This window comes from Rhipicephalus microplus, chromosome X (assembly GCF_043290135.1).
Source record: "Rhipicephalus microplus isolate Deutch F79 chromosome X, USDA_Rmic, whole genome shotgun sequence".
Classification (NCBI taxonomy): Eukaryota; Metazoa; Arthropoda; class Arachnida; order Ixodida; family Ixodidae; genus Rhipicephalus; species Rhipicephalus microplus.
In genome coordinates, this window is record NC_134710.1 from 104,807,442 (window position 1) to 104,824,128 (window position 16,687).

At 46.7% G+C, this 16,687-nt stretch overlaps 1 protein-coding gene and 1 long non-coding RNA gene across 5 annotated transcripts in view; one reads left to right on the plus strand and one right to left on the minus strand.

The window, feature by feature from the left end:
- Positions 1–15,673, plus strand: part of LOC119164553 (uncharacterized) — an 80,258-nt gene extending 64,585 nt beyond the window's left edge. For all 4 annotated transcript variants that reach the window (XM_075877351.1, XM_075877354.1, XM_075877352.1 and 1 more), the window contains 6 exons: positions 9,019–9,051; positions 9,464–9,496; positions 10,475–10,561; positions 10,767–10,811; positions 10,924–10,965; positions 11,559–15,673. In XM_075877351.1, the coding sequence (XP_075733466.1) occupies positions 9,019–9,051; positions 9,464–9,496; positions 10,475–10,561; positions 10,767–10,811; positions 10,924–10,965; positions 11,559–11,796 (478 nt within the window). In that variant the 3' untranslated portion in view covers positions 11,797–15,673. The remainder of the gene's footprint in view (positions 1–9,018; positions 9,052–9,463; positions 9,497–10,474; positions 10,562–10,766; positions 10,812–10,923; positions 10,966–11,558) is intronic.
- Positions 10,393–16,094, minus strand: LOC119164554 (uncharacterized). Its single transcript, XR_012886917.1, has 3 exons — positions 16,079–16,094; positions 12,733–12,839; positions 10,393–10,549 (listed from the first exon to the last, which is right to left on the minus strand). It is a non-coding gene; the product is annotated as an uncharacterized LOC119164554 (long non-coding RNA).
- Between the last annotated feature and the right edge of the window lie 593 nt (positions 16,095–16,687).

The following is a 16,687-nucleotide window of genomic DNA, read 5'->3' on the forward strand; positions in this document are numbered from 1 at the left end:
GTGAACTCGAGATTTGTAGTGACATTGACTTGTGAGCATTCAAAATTGTGGTTAACAGCAACTAAGACACCACCGCCATGCTTTGAGGAGCGATCGCATCGGAAAATATTGTAGCACTTTTGAGCAGAAAAAATTTCACTGTTCCGTACAGATTCGTTCAACCAAGTCTCAGTTAATACAATAATGTCAGCGGCAGTAGTGTCAGCAGCACAAGAAATAGAATCGTGGTTACGGACTACACTTCGTATGTTAGTGAAAAGAACTGAAATGTTACTTGGTGCCCGTGGCACGTTATGTGGACGGACGGTGAGCTATTCTGTGGATGCATGTGGAAAGAGAGTTGAATGTGGAGCTTTAGAGGCACTGGGGTTTCTGCATTTTACCTTTACTTCACCGCTTACCTTGCAATACTCGTAACACTTATTGTTTAAAGTGAGTTTGTTATAGCGGAGTTTGAATTTTTCATCTGGCGCTGAGCGTTTCGCAAAGTCTACTAGAATTTTACGGGCATGTCGGGTAGCTGGCGAGAAGTCTTCACTAATTGTGATGTCTGATCCTTTAAGTTTGGTTTTTGCGCTGAGTACTTTTTCTTTTGTTTTGTAATTTGCAAACTTTACTATTATTGGTCGAGCTTTGTCGCGATGCAGTGTGCCAATTCTATGCGCACGCGCGATATCGCTATCGACAAGATTAATCGACATTTGGTCAAGTACAATCTTCTTGACCTCCTTTTCCGAGTCCGCCCATGTTTCTGAGGGGTTATCAGGCACATTAAAAAATAAAAGGTTGTCCCTTCTGGCTCTATCTTCCAGGTCTGACAAACGTACTTTTAACAAAGTATTTTCGTTTTGAAGTGTGCCAATAGATTTTTTTACTGTAGTTATGTCTTCAGCATGCTCTTCCAGAGCTTCAAACCTGTTTTCCATGGAGCTTAACCTTTCAGATATGTTTGTGACCGTCGCGTTCAGTTCAGCGTGTTTTGACGTTAAGCTTCCGATGGAATCGAGTATGCGCGCCTGACCATCCTCGATCAGCTTTGAACGGGCTGTGAGGTCCCTCAGCATTGTTATAACAACATCGGTCGTAGGCTCCGGTGGTACTTCGGACACCTGCGTGCCACCCTGTCGAGGTTTAGTAGGCCCCGGGTTAAGCTCCACATCCCCCGACAGTAACAGTTTCAACATATCAAAGCACTCATTTACATGTTGTAAGAGCACTTGTGGGCATGGGAATACAACAAGAAAAGCGTTATTGGAGCGCTTAGAAGGAGCTTCACTAACCTGCAACAGGCAGAGACGAAAAATATTTGTGAGCCGCATCGTAGCGTTGCTCCCATGCCCACTAAAGTGGCCCGGCTGGCCCGATGCGCTTATATCAGGCGGCGTTGCTGACGTAATCGAAGATGTCCAGGTTGATCCAGGGGGAGCCACAGGGACTTGCGTCAGGGTGGTCTCCCACGGCATGTCGGAGCGTGCGTCATGTAGCGCTGGTTCGGAGACGATCGGCGTTGAACGATAAGCGTCACCGGGAAGCCACTCGGGCAAACCGACAGCGCATGCGTCGACAACGAACGGCAGCTGTAACAGGCAGAGACGAAAAATATTCGTGAGCCGCATCGTAGCGTTGCTCCCATGCCCACTAAAGTGGCACGGCTGGCCCGATGCGCTTATATCAGGCGGCGTTGCTGACGTAATCGAAGATGTCCAGGTTGATCCAGGGGGAGCCACAGGGACTTGCGTCAGGGTGGTCTCCCACGGCATGTCGGAGCGTGCGTCATGTAGCGCTGGTTCGGAGACGATCGGCGTTGAACGATAAGCGTCACCGGGAAGCCACTCGGGCAAACCGACAGCGCATGCGTCGACAACGAACGGCAGCTGTAACAGGCAGAGACGAAAAATATTCGTGAGCCGCATCGTAGCGTTGCTCCCATGCCCACTCAATTTCATTGAGTGGGCATGGGAGCAACGCATACAACAGCATACAAAGCGGCATCTACAAAGCAGGCTCAATACTTGTCCAAGCGAGCACTGAAACTTTGTTTTGGTTACTCGAACTTTTTCTTTTGTGGCTTGTTTTGGTGTTGGCTTTACTATTATTGTGCTCTAAAGCTTTTGATAGTTTTAAAGTAAGCAAGACCACGATGATTGCCACATTCACGTTTTTAGGTAGAGTTGTTGTTAACGGGGCTTGATAGCAGTAACTGTACACTCTGGCTATCTTTCAGGCTTGTTGACTCAACAGATGTGCTGCATTTTGATTGCAAGCATTGTGTGATTAGCTTACACCGCATGCTCGCGGTATTCTTGGCTCCTTCAGCCGTCTGGGAAGTGCAAGCGTGCTCTTGCTCATTCTCTTGGCCGTAGGCTTGAAATGTTTCTGTGTGTTGCATAACCATTTCAGGTGGTTTTCATCATTGTTTTATAAATGAAAGACTGTACATTTGCTGAGGTTGTGAAAAATAGATACTATGACTTCCTCGCTAGTTCGGTCAGCGGTCAATGTGGCTGTATTTAGGTTTGAATGTCTGTTACGAACATTCTTGTTGACCAAAATTCTCTGATAACTTGTCCTTCGTGACCGAAAGTCTTCTAGTGTACCCAGTGTCTCTTACAAAAGAGGTCAAATCATTGGGAGAGATTGGGTAGCCAACAAATTGGGTTGATGGTGCCCGTTACAATAACCGTTTGGGGGATCTATTACATCCTTGCCTCTTATACAGTTGACTCTCACTAAATATAAACGTTGATGTGACAGACACACATGAGCTCTTCACACCATTTTGTCCAGTCTTTGAGGAGGTGTTCTGGTACTAGTTGGTCCCATGACAAATTTTCTTTCCAGATTTCTTAAAAGAGAGCCTTCGCTCTCACCATATAAGAAGAAAGAAATCCCAGGGGGTTATATAGGCGCACTGTCGTTTGCAGTACAAAACGTTTTGTGTTCGCTTGCACCTTTGAGAATCCAATCATGGAGTCTGGAAGAAGCGTGTGGGGTCTCGATGTGATGAGAGTTCCACGCTAATAAACACAGACACAGTAGACATGGTCAGAACGAACTAAAGAACACACATTTTTTTAACTGCTTTTAGATCGACGAGATTTAGATCGATTAGTTGAGGAGAGACACCGCATAGAACTGACATTTTGAGGCTTCATTCACGAGCGACCATGACCAGCTTCATAAACTCTCAGAGACTGGTACGTACAATTGTTGGCAGTTGTTGTCCACGAAGGTGCAGCTTCGGGACGTTGTAGCGGCCCGTTTCGCTCAGGTGGGCGAGGAAGGCCTCGGTTTTAGTGGCGAAGAATTGAAGGCCCACGCCACCCAGAAGGCTATCCACTGCATTTATGGCAGTCTGGAGGCTCTCGCGCACTTGGCGACCATGGGAGGTAGGTCCACTCGTGAAGAGCACGACGTCGTCGGCATATATGGCCACACGCACCTCGTAGGCTGTGCCACGTGGGTGTTGTATCGGCATCCACTAGTGTAGTCTGCTCAAGGGAGAATGTCCTATAGGCATCAAGGAACACGTCGAGACCTTCTCTGCCATCCGGTGGGATCCACCAGAGTTGGAGCTTCAGCTGATGGTAGCTGGTAGGCATGCAGTTTCGTGCCAGGGAGCACCTATGCCATGTAGGAAGCATTTTTCCTTCCTCCATGACCTATGCCAGAGTTAGAGCTTCAGCTGATTGTAGCTGTTAGGCATGCAGTTTTGTGCCAGGGAGCACCTATGTCATGTAGGAAGCATTTTTCCTTCCTCCATGACCTATGCCTATGTGAAGCCGACGGCGCTTTGAAAACACGTCACTCCGTGACCTCAATGGTTCCAAAGTGTGCAGGAAACCATACCAATGAGCGATTTTTGAGGTCTTTGGGTTTTTTTTGGACGGCAGCAACGGGAACGGACGTTCCGCTGCAAGATCCGCGGCCGTGGCTTCTTTGATGCACTAGCCATGGTGGTCGATATCCTCATGGACAGCCAGAGCCGCGACACACAGTTTGCGTGTCTTTGGGTTGCACACCGCGGTGTCTAGGAGTGCACGAAGAGCTGTCAGCGTCGCCATCACCCTATTCCTCGGATCTTCTTTTGGCGGGGGGTGGGGCACAAGCTTTCTGTGTGGCTTCTGATGTGGGCTCCACGTTGGAGTTGCCCTTGAGGGCGTCGAGGAAGGGATGGCCAGGACGGGTGGTAGCTGGGGTCGGAGCCTTGCGTTGAGGTGGTTTAGCCGCGGCGTGGTGGATGGCTTGGCGGCGTGTTAGTTTTCCGCCTGAAGTGGCGAGAAGGAAGGTTGCCTGTTGCTGTAGCTGCCAGGACGAGCACCGCGGTTCGTTGGCCGCGTGGGTGCCCCTGCTGTTAATGCCGCGGGGTTTTTCGGCAGTGCAGGTGCTTCTGAGTTGGTCTGGCCACATCGGAGGCAACGCCGGTTGTGTAGCCAAAGACACCACATCGTGCACACTGGAGTGGGCGTAGCATGCGTGCCCGAACAGGCCGTCGCTGCTTGAAAAGGAGGAGTTCCACTGGAACCACAGTGCCCGGCCCTCGAAGGTGAGCACAAGTGTTCTGCCCTGTCGCGTGCACAAGATCACCTTCACTTGGGACGTGATGTTTGCGGCGATGTTCTCGATAGGGATGTTGACATCCACCCCAAACAGTTCACCCACACAAGAGTTTGGAAGTAGGATCTTGACCTTTATTCGCACATCAACAATGGTGTCGATCTGGAGGAGGGTGAAGACATCGGCGTTCAGAACAGTTTCCACTGCTACCAAGTTGCGGCGATGATCCTCGCGTACTTGCTGCGTGGCAGGGAAACCCGCGAGGAAGGCTGCAATCGCGTCTCTTGACGCGGCCAGAAAGTGGGATTTTTGGCCAACTGGCCTGTATTTGACTGGGTCGCCGGATGTTGGAGCTGAGGAGCCCAGGTCCATTGGAGAGTGGCTCCTATTTACGTTTATGGCCACTTGAGGGGCCTTTGTAAGAAGATCCACGTTTGTGTGGCGTTGTGGTTGTTCTTTTAACTTCTGCTTGGTGCCCGATTTTGGAGCAGAGGGGTCTAGTGGGGCACAGAGTGGGACGCCCTCAGGTGTGGTGGGGAGAAGGGGGAAGCTGGTATGAGCCCCCTCTTGTGTTGTGTCGGCACCCGATGTAACAGGGACCGCAGCAGATGGTACGCTGTTTTTGGAAGTTCTCTGTTTCTCTGCTTGACGCGACCGAGGTGACCCGCCTGAGAGGGGTGTGGCCGGGAGCGGTTGGGTTGCTTAAAGCCCCTAGAACTTCGTAAAGTAGCGACACTCTCCTCCTCCGCTTGCGTTTCTTTTCTGTCTCCTCTTCTTTGCACTCGCATTTCGAACGTGGTGCCACCTGCATTGCTCCTGCGTAGCAGATGCCCTTTCGCGATGAGAGCGGTTGCTCGGCAAGCAGCGCGCTGAGAGGATTCGCACCAGTCATCTGACTTGTCCTAAAATCGTGACAAGTGTAGCATTAGCCCATGTCAGCTCTCTTTAGTGCCACGTGCAACGCGTACTTGTGGTCAGGCCTTGATCGAGTCACTCGGCATCGCGGTGACTAGATGTTAACTTTATGCGCATCATCCTTTAGTATGTTTTTAAGCGTAAAAATGTGATTATTATGAGAACAGTCATTTTTTCTTGCCCCATCGTTTAGCGTTTCTACTGTAAATAACATCGCTCAAACGTTCATGTGCGGCTGCTATGACTAACCTTTCTATTAGCTGGCGGGATAGTGCTCGAAGGGACAGTGCGACTGTCTTTTCTTACTCAGCGCATCGGTGGTGCAAGCTTCACCACCTATAGGGTATACAACATGTGCAGAGAGCATTCACAGTGACTGCCATCCAATGAAAGCAACAACTGGAGTTGACTCGAGGCATCTTAAGCTTTAATTATGTGTCAGAAGATGCACAGTTGATGCATTCGAACAGCTGTGGTTGTTCCTGTGAAGTGGTTACGCGCACCAATCATATTTCAGAAGTGTGTCTTGTGGATGTGTCTCACATACGAACTATATTGCCGAAAGAATTAGCTAGCATATGAATGAACTAGCGTGCCACTATACGCGATCACTTCGCAAGAGCTCCATGCTGCGGGTATAAACCTTCACACGAAATAGCAAATAGACTATCATGTGAAATGACACGTGTAGTTGAGGTTAATAAACGATACACACACACAATGACTCGAAGGCATGCACGCTTTGCATAGCTGTGTGCCCTAGCATCGCGACTCCTCCGGCTGATCAGTCAACGTAAAAGAGCCAGAGAGAGCAATTTGCTCTGAAGTATGCGAGCACACAACAAAATCTAACCGAAAGTACCTGCTGCACTCCGGTTTTGCTTATTGAAAACAGCAACGCGGAATCTCTGATGTTCCATAATTACAATTTCGAGCGTATTTCCGCGTACATTCTAAGAGCACAAACCAGTACCCCGAACTCAAACTAGTCGGCGCATAACGACAAGCAGAACACTTAAGGCTGGTGCACACCGGCGACTAGCCGCGGTCGCGCGACCATTTGCGACTGGTCGCAAGCAGTCGCGAACGGTCGCAAACGGTCGCAAAGCGACTGTTTTGGCCAGTCGCTTCCTGACCGATTTTTTGGTCGCGCGACTGCAGTCGCAAAACAGTTTAACCAATCAGCGAAGACCAGAAGTGACGTCAGCCTTTGTTTACATCCGGCCACCTCGTATGTTATTTTTTTTCTCGTTGCGCTTGCCTACTGCCGTGAGGTACGAACGACACGTACGTTCCTCCGTGGATTTTTCCTCGCATCAGGCGAATGCCACCACGGCCAGCTTTGGGTACTCGGCCGAGCTCCTCATCGACGCGATTAAAATGTACCCATATCTGTATGGCAAGCGGCACCCTTCTTTTAAAGATCGGACAAAGAAGGACCGGGCTTGGGCAGAGATCAGAAGCATGTTCGGCATGTCGAGTAAGTACCGAGATTTTTTGTTTGAGTAGCTATATAAGCAAGAACAGGTGTGTACTGCATGGCTGGCGTTGCCAATGAATGAACAATGAAAATATTGGTATTTGTACTGCAAGGTTTTAGTTTGCATGAGATGTATTGACTGTGACGTATGCGAGCGCAGTTGTGTGCACGTTTGTTCTCGCGACTTTCCGAGTTTAACATCGAAATCGACATGACAGAACATTGTATAGATGATAATAAAGCTCAGACGTTCGAAATACTGCTCAGTTGCCAACTCACCTAGCGCATGCTCCTTGCTGTGTTTGTACGTCATCGTCTGGCCAAGGGAATGTGTGCTTTTGTGAACGTGCGGCATTTGCAATGCATAATATCTAGTGCGCGGTGAGGGAGGGGGGGGGGGGGTGTTACCCTTTAATTCTGCCTATGCAATGCAGTTGTGCTGTTTTAAAAAAGAATGCAAAGTAGCTTCTGCTTTGAGCGCATTTTGTGCACTCCATAGAGGAGCGTGTAATTAAGACATACAAAACATATTTAGCAGCACTCTCAAATGTCCGGATTTGGGAGTCTGCTGTTGATGCCAAATGACATGCAATCGTAAAAAAAAAAAGGTATGGTAGTGTTCTAGTGGCTGGGCGAACACTGAAGGAAAGCACAGATGGGGGAATTTATTCCTCTGTAATGTGGCCCATATCTAATCCTCATTTCTTCACAACTGTTGCTTTCCTCTCCTGTGTTTTTGTCTATTGGTGCCTTTATATTTCGATTATTCCTTTATTCCCACAGGTTATATCTCTCCGCTTCCAACTGTGCCTCGTTTTTGTTTGGTTTCTTTGTTCCTATATTTTAAAGTCAATTTTTCATGTCTGCTTCTATGTGTTGGTATGTTTTCATGTTTTGGTCCCTTTATTTTCTTATAATTTCCTTCCTCTCGCTCTCTCTATGTTACACTTTGAGTCATATACTATGTTTGTTGCATTTCTTTCTCTCAAAAATTGTCATCTTGCTCTAGTTAGTTTTATCCTTCTTTTCAAGTTATTTAACATGTTTGCTTTTGTTTGACAACAATCGCTCCCGCTGTACACGACAGTTTCGCTTGGCCGATACCAATGGTATACACTCACCTGTGGAGTTTTGCACAATGCAGTAATGCTTAGAAAGTTTCACTCTGAAGGTGATAAAGACATCATGTGCTAGTTCATGAAATAGACTTTTTGCAAGTGAACTTCAATTGCCGACAGTATAAACAGCCTCTTTGTTACAATAGCTTGGCAGACATGCTTACCTTCAAGAAACAGTGTCCATAACTCTTTGCTCAACTAATAATTGCATCAGCTGTGATGTCGTGCACATGTAGGTGGACGGTCGAAAAAACTAGGTGGGCGGCATTTCTGGAACCCTCGGCTGCAGGTTCCCTCAATCATGGGCAGAGATTTTGCAATGTTTAAGCCCCTACCAATACTTAAGTTTAGATGGCATGCGATTCATTTTGATGCCCAATATTCAGATTTCTAGGGTGCTACAGCCGAAATGATCTGGGCAAAGAAAATAAAGACCGCTCACAATTGTGCTGAAATAAAGTAGAAAATTTACAGCAATACAGTATGCACAATACATTCTTACAGCAAGGGTTTTGTTTTCAGGTGTCCTTGTTGAGAAACGATTAAAGAACCTGCGTGATATCTTCAAAAGCAAACAACAAGACATACGTGAAAAACAAAGAAGTGGAGCCGGAGCAGCCGACATTCCAACAATAAAATGGCCCCATTTTGAGGCCATGCTTGAATTAATGGAAGGAGAATCTGAGCCTGTGGCTTAAGTTCAATATTAGCTGACTATTGAGTACTAAACAAAAAAAAAAGTTGATTTAATTCACATGACTGTTATACATACACATAAATACACACATATCAATACACATAAGTACACTGCACATAAACATAGAAGTCCCAAGAGGTAATTCACAGTGGGCATGCATGTGATCATGAACATGGTGGCAATGGGCTGTTTTGATGTTGAGTAATTGTGGCTACAGCTACGAAGAATAACTCTGTGCATCATTCTTTCAGGGTACTGTGCAACATGAGTGTCATCGACCAAAGGTAATGAATAATGCTTACCCTCCATTGAACAGAAAATGAAATGTTTTGGTTAGCATAGCACAATGCATCAGCACAACGCAAAAAAATATAGCATACCGTGTATCAGGGGTACACGTGGACAGCTTCACAAAACAGAATTTTGAAGACAGAACAGTAAGAATGAGAGAATTGAGTGTACTTTCTGTGTCATTCTCGGCTCTCATTTACCAAAAGAAGGAAGGCTTAATACAAAATCTAAAAATCTAAAGAGATCGCTTATTGCATGTGTCATGAGGCTGTTCATAGACAAGCATTGCACATATTCATTACAAGAATGCAGCATAAGTACTTATATTGTAGCAAAACAGTGAAAATGCTCTAAAAATGCAAACAATAGCACTGACAGAATCACATATTGCATGTTCTCTTGCAGCAGCCACATCACAGCAGAAGAGGCTAACGAGAGGTGAGCATGCACAAAAATTTTCGGTACCATGTGCATGCACTTGAAGCTGTACACGCATGGACTTGAACCTAGAAACAATATTTTTTATTACTAGGTGATTGTACTTTGCAAAGTTATGAAAAATACAAGCATGCTTGAAAGGCGGTGTTCATGTCGTTAGCTTGCCCAAACCACTGCATTTTTTTAAATACATTCAGCACTCAACACTGAACAAAAGCACACAGGAATACATGAGGGCACAGGCATTGTTTCTGTGTGAATGTGGTTATTGTACAACGTCAAATATTTCTGAAAAAGCAAGGTATTCATCAGCGACAGGCCGCAATTAAGCAAACTAATGCATTATCTGCATACACTCGCAACACATTCATGTCAATTCGTTATGAACAAGTGCCCAGTGCTGATTGCAATACAAGTGAGCTGAATAATGTGAAGCATTCACTCACTCCTAGCAGTAAAATGATGCTGCAAAAGTCGTATGCAGCATGTGTTCAAGAAACATAATGACAGCAGGCACAGTTTCATCAGACACATCGTTTGCACAGCCATTTAGGATTGACTGTATAAATTTCATTCACATAGCCAGTGAGAATATTGTTACGGGGTTAGAGACTTTTGTACGAAATGCGTTTACAGGGGAAAACCCACAGGCAAGATTCACAATGGCTGATTAACACCCTCGCGTGCTTATCAGCTGCTTGAGTTCTTCCTCTACCTTTACTTCATCTCCGTGACAATATCTCTTGTTCTCATTTAGATGCGCAACCTACATAGCATTTTATTAACATAATAAGCACATTAAACTTCTGTATGCACACCTTCTATACAGCAGTGCTCAATCAAGAGGTAACGCAAGTGTAAAATAAACCTCGTGTTGAGTGAAATCATAACGGCATTTTAACTCCCGAAGAATGCCTAAAACTGTTCATGTACTAGTGGCATCATCAAATACATAGAGAGAAGTTTTCATCACTGCAGATCACCGCCTCGGCCAAGCCATGCAGCGGAACCGGAACGTACCCCTGATACGGCTGAGGAGACTGGTGTCGACACCTGCAGCAATGAGTAAAACCTTTATGAATCCACCTAAGTAATGACAAATGAAGGGCATGCATAGATAGCCAATCTATTAAATCTTAAAAACATGTTTTGTAACCTTCTTCATGTTCTAGCACATTTGGAGAATGTGCCTAATGTTTTCACACCAGATTCTGCTGCATGCAATTGTAACACTTTATAAGTTGTATAATAATACTGCCTCCTTCTGCAGTGATGCTTCAGCAACCAGCTCAAGAGAGCAGCCACCATCAAAACGGTGTGTATACGAAAAAATTATTTTAGGTACTCCTGGCAAGAAATCACAATCACAACTTTTCGAAAAAAGATCTCTTTCTGTACATTTAAGCAATATGTATAATTCACTGCAGGTCACGCTCGTCAAGACGACAATGGACCTGCGAGGGCGCTAGGTGAGATATACCACTAACTCTTTGAGGATAAACTTGCAGATTTTTTTCTAACAATCCTGCGCATGCTACAAAATACAAAACTTTATAAGGTTAACGCTCGGTCAAGTTGGTACACAGACATAGTAACAAAAAAGAGTGTGAGAACGACAAGGTAGAAACAGAAGAAACAGGATAGAGCACTGACTTTAAGCTGATGTTTTTATTGTGGGCACATTTATACTAAGGCAGACAGAACCCATGTAACTACCGTAATATTTAGGTGTTAATATCAGAACATCAGCACCCTGTCCCAAAACACGAGTGTCCGTTTCAAAGACCAAAGCCCATTTATTTCTCACAGAGAGGTAGACGCCCTATTGACACATTTATCTTTTAAGTGTGCTATTTAATTTGCTTCAGTTCCTCTATATTTTTTTCTTTCTTAGTGCCGAAAAGCACAAACATCAGTTGAAAGTCAGTGCTCTGTCTTGTTTGTTCTGTTTCTACCTTGTCGTTCTCACACAGTTTTTTTTTGCTAAATGGTGCTTCACGAAGTAACAATGCAACCTTAAAGCATTCATATGCATGAATCGCAGATCACACTTGCTTTGCAGCAATGCAGGAGAGGGCACAAGCCATGAAGCTGTGGCGCAAGCGTGCATGGAGCACCTTGAACACATCAGAGCGAACAAGGGGGTCATCAAAAAAGATAACATTGGTTTCTTCGCTCTACGTACCGATGTACGCCTCAGAGAGCTACCAGTGCACATCGCACAAGATGTAATGCATGCAGTAGAACTTATGCTGTATGAAGCAGAGGCAAAATTGCATCAGAGCAGTGAAGCAAATTGAAGTGTTTATATATTGTCAATGACACCCATCTTTTTTTATCTTGTGTTCACTTTTCTAGTCTCAACTTAAAGGGGTCATGACTGGTCACACAACAATTGACGGTTGTCAGCAAAAAACAAAACTACAGAGTAAAATGTGCTAGTACACGTGTGAAAAGGGGCCTTAAGAGATCATTTTAATAAAAAATATGCCGTAGAAGTGCTCGGCTCCTAAAACTCAACCTACCACAAGTGACCGCCATTTTGTCATGGCATGCGAGACGTCACAAGCCGAAGGAGCAATGGCAAATGGTATACGCATTGCACATTCACAGGACCCATTTTGACATCCGAAATTATTTGCTGCAAGTACCAGCGCTACATTGCTGACACAGTAGCCATGTTTCGACCCCTGGAAGTCATTTAGGTTTAGTGGAGAGTTCAACAATGCGAAAAAATTTGATTGCAAGCGCAGTTGACGACGGAACACGACCGTCTGCCAGATTGCACACTGTGCAGCAGCTTGTCGAGCAAGCGGTTCGTGATGTCATGGATAGTGAGTACGTCAGTATTGCCCAACTGTCAGGCGACTAGCTCGTTTATAAAAATATGCGATTAAAAATTAGCAGCTTGACCAAATCGCTCGAATTTTGCCAGCTTGTATGTGAACATACAAGAATCAGCTCATACAACACACATTATGGTTGAAAATTGGGTGTCATGACCCCTTTAGGGCAACTTATTTCTGTGATAATTGTAGTGATAACCGTGCAATAACTCAAATATTTTAACATGAATTATTTATTTTTGTGTTTTCATGATTATATTTGGACATGACAGTTTTCCCTGTAATGTATCTGTTGTGTCATTGGTGATTTTTCTCTTGTTTGTTTAGCTTAAGAAGATGCTATGTACCGTACATAAGTTCTGTAAGCAATAAAATGCATTTACAACCCACCTTCACCTTGTACGCCTCAAGTGCTGTTCACCACTTTGTCCTGCCAAGGCACCTGACCGTCTGTGACGAAGTAGTGCGCCAATTTATCTCGCACTTCCTTGGCATACCTAAAACGCATAAGTGCGATGTGAAATTTCTGTCGGCACAGCCATGATGGAAGACACACACTGTAAAAGGAGCATGCTGAGCTTGAAAATCTCACGCATAGTTGTATTTCAGTGTCGTAGTCATGACGCTACATTGCCAAAGTGTTCCTCATTTTTATGTATTAATGAGTGCTACCTCTGCTGTCTATTTTCTACGGCATCATCACAGCTTCTGATAGAATGCATATTTATTGACTAACTTTAGAAATTTCGATATGTCAAGTTCCATGACAGCCAAGGTCAGCAACTGCTCGCATTCGGACAAAACCATTGTACACTTTTGAGAGAACAATTGCACTGTACAGTTAAACCTAATTAGGGCTGGTGCACACCGGCGACTAGGAGCGGTCGCGCGACCATTTGCGACTGGTCGCGAACGGTCGCACTGCTTGTGCACTCCGCAAGCTGTTGTATATGCAGTCAATATTTCTGTGCCTACACATTTTGGCGAATCATAAGCATGCATCAACCTTTTCATGGAAGAGCGTACGTGCTCATATCACTCAGGTTGAAGAAGGGCAACCTAAACGTACCTGTAGCAATTTGCTTAGCATGGATTTCTGAAAAGCTGTAAATTCAAGGAGAACCTATTTCGCAAAACGTACATCACTCAAGTCTATTGTTTAAATTGCTTTCACACAATGTGCTACCGTCCACAATACGTTTTGCCACTGCGCTACTGTCCACAGTGTATTGGGTCACTGTCAATTTAACAGAACATACGTAAAATTGTAGCAAGGTGCAGGGGTTAAACGCTGCTCATGTTTGTGAGAAATTTCGCATGTGTACTTGTGCAAACACACTACCGTCGTGCATGCAGATACATAAAGGGTGGTTGGTTGAACCTCCTCCCTCCTCGATGCTGAAAAATATTTTTGGCATGAATACTCTTTGAGTGCCTTGAACAGCACATCAATTTGTTCTAACAATTTGTGCATAATTGTACTCGCAAAGCTGAGGATTGTGTTTCACTTATTTTATAACATCATAATTGCACTCTATATAGTACCTGTGCATCAGGATAACAGAAAACGGGAACTGACACGTCCACAATGTAATGTCATTGTGTAGCGCAGAATCCCATTTTCTGTGATTTTACAAGCGGAAACCATGTACTGATTACGCAATAAGCCACAACAGATGGTTTTGAAATATTCACCACCTGAGATTCTTAACGTACGTGCGCAACAAACCCGCCAACTTACCGTATTTTCTCGCATATAACCCGCCCTCGCATATAACCCGCTCCCCTAACTTTGAACTCCCCGAAAAAAGAAAAAAAATCCTCGCGTATAACCCGCATGCTTAGCTTAAAAAAAACTGTTTTGGGAAGTCACAGTCACAATCTCGTTTACAAAAGAACTTTATTTCGAAGCGATCGCCGCAACGTTGACGGCGCCGATTCCCGTTCCTTCAATCATCGCCCGACTCGCCGCTGTCGCTGCTGCCATCCGAGGCTTCGTCGCCGCTCTCGAAGACGCAATCATCTTCGGTGCCATCCAAGCAATTGCTGATGGCGCACTTTTTGAAACTCTTGCGCACCATGTCGGCCGGAATCGCCCCCCACGCATCCACGATCCACTGGCACAGCAGCGCAATGTCTGGCCTCCGCACGCGCCCCGTCGGTGTGAGGGCGTAAAGGCCGTCGGCCATCCACTCGGCATACAGCCGCTTCACGTGCGCCTTGAACGGCTTATTGAGGCACACGTCCAGTGGCTGTAGCATGGAAGTCATGCCACCGGGTATGATCACGAGGTCGGTGCGGTGGTCAGCGAGGCGCGCTTTCACTGCGTCAGTGCAGTGGCCTCGAAACGAGTCCAACACCAGCACCGACCGCCGTGCCAACATGGCGCCCGGCCTCTTCTCCCAGATCGTGCGAAGCCAGTCACAGACGAGGTCACCATTCATCCACGCGTTATCTTCGGTTCGCACAACAATCCCTGGTGGCAGTGGAGTGCTGGGTAGCGTTTTGCGCTTGAAGATTACATACGGGCGCAGTTTGGTACCGTCCGCCAAAGCGCACAACATTACTGTGCAGCGTAGTTTGGTGTTTCCGCCCGTCAGTACGCTTACAGATTTCGAGCCCTTTTTCTGCAGAGTGGTGTCCATGGGCATCTCGAAGTACACGGGCGTTTGATCGGCATTTCCCACCTGGGAGAGCAAGTAGTTGTGCTCCTTCCGCAGCCCGATGACGTAACGTTGATAGCTCAACAGCTTATCCTCGTAGGCGTTGGGAAGCCGCTGGCACATAGTCGTTCGCCGCCGCATCGAAAATCCGTGCCTGGCCATGAATCGCTGGAGCCATCCACGGCTCGCACGAAACTCGCGTGAGATGTTCATCTCGCGGGCCAACCTCAGCGCTTCCATCTGCGCCATCTCCGTTGACACAGCGTGGCCGCGACTCCTCCGCTCCTCAATAAATTTGACAAGCTGCGTCTCAAGAAGGGGGTACGCACCAGTCTTCGGGCCGCGAAATGCTCGCTTCTGCTTGTGTGCACTTTCGAGAGAGGCCTTTTTTTTTCGCCAGTCGCGAATGCAGGACTCGTCGACATCGTGCCTCCTCGCAGCAGCTCTGTTGCCGATTTCTTCCGCAGCAGCTATAATCGCGAGTTTTTCTTTCGCGGTGAAAGATTGTCGCCGAGACCCACTCATGGTGCCTCACCAGACAAAGCTGACCAACGGTGCAAACTGGCCACACCTGACTCTGAGACAGACGCTGTCAAATCGCTGTTGTGACGCTGTTGACCAAATCAAACAAAGCACGCAAAAAGTGAATAAACACGCTACGGACGGGATCTGTCTATGGCCTATGTTGGCTTTTATTGGCTTTGCACCAGACGATGCCGATGGGGATGCGGACTGCACGGCAGGCTATGCATTGCCGTGAAGCCGACCTCTGCTTCCGGATTATTCGCAGATAACCCGCACCCCCACTTTTCAGGCGATTTTTTTCAATTTTTGGTGCGGGTTATATGCGAGAAAATACGGTAAGTGCATTTCGCCTCCACCTAAAGGCGATCGATGCGGCCGTAATCAAACCCCTCATTTACGCCTAAACTGCCGACCGCAGTAACGACTGCACCATCGAGCCCGCATACGTCATGAATGCAATTCGTTCTATCCGCCCAAGCGAAACTTCCTTACAAGCGAAGCGCAGCCACAAGCCACAGCATATTAATCTTCAAACCACACGCTCTTACCTAATGGTCATGGCCAAGCAGTCGTGCGCCGAAGTTGTAGGCCGGTGGTTTGTGTCCTGCTTGGATATTGCGGGGCGCAGCAGTTCGAGCAAAGTGTCGAACGTTCGTGGCGGCATCCGCATGAAGCTAACCACCAAAAAAAGAATGAGATAACACGTTATGCACTATCTTATAAGCACGTAAAACAACCATAAACTTACTCTCGGAAATACTCCTCGTCGTGCGAGCGCAAGTCGGGAAGCAGACGCCCTGTGTGGCCAGCCACTTCTCGCGAGCGAAGGGACGGTCTCACCCACCACCGCCTTGCTTGCTTTGAACGTTTTGGTGCTGCCAGTGGTGACACGTTGGCTGAGCACATCAGCACCACCACAACCTCTTCTTCATCACTCGACTCGAAGTCTATGATGCTGCCGGGAGAACGCTACGCAAACACAGCCGTCAAAAACAAACGCATCGCGCTCAGCGGGCTCCGTATCTGATCAGCTGATCGTCGCCGGTCGCCCAAGTTCTCGTTGATAACGAGATCTGTACGTGACTCTCCGGGTTTGCGACTTCCGGTCGCTCGCATGAAGCCTTGCCGGTGTGAACGTCGCTCGCAGTCTGGTCGCC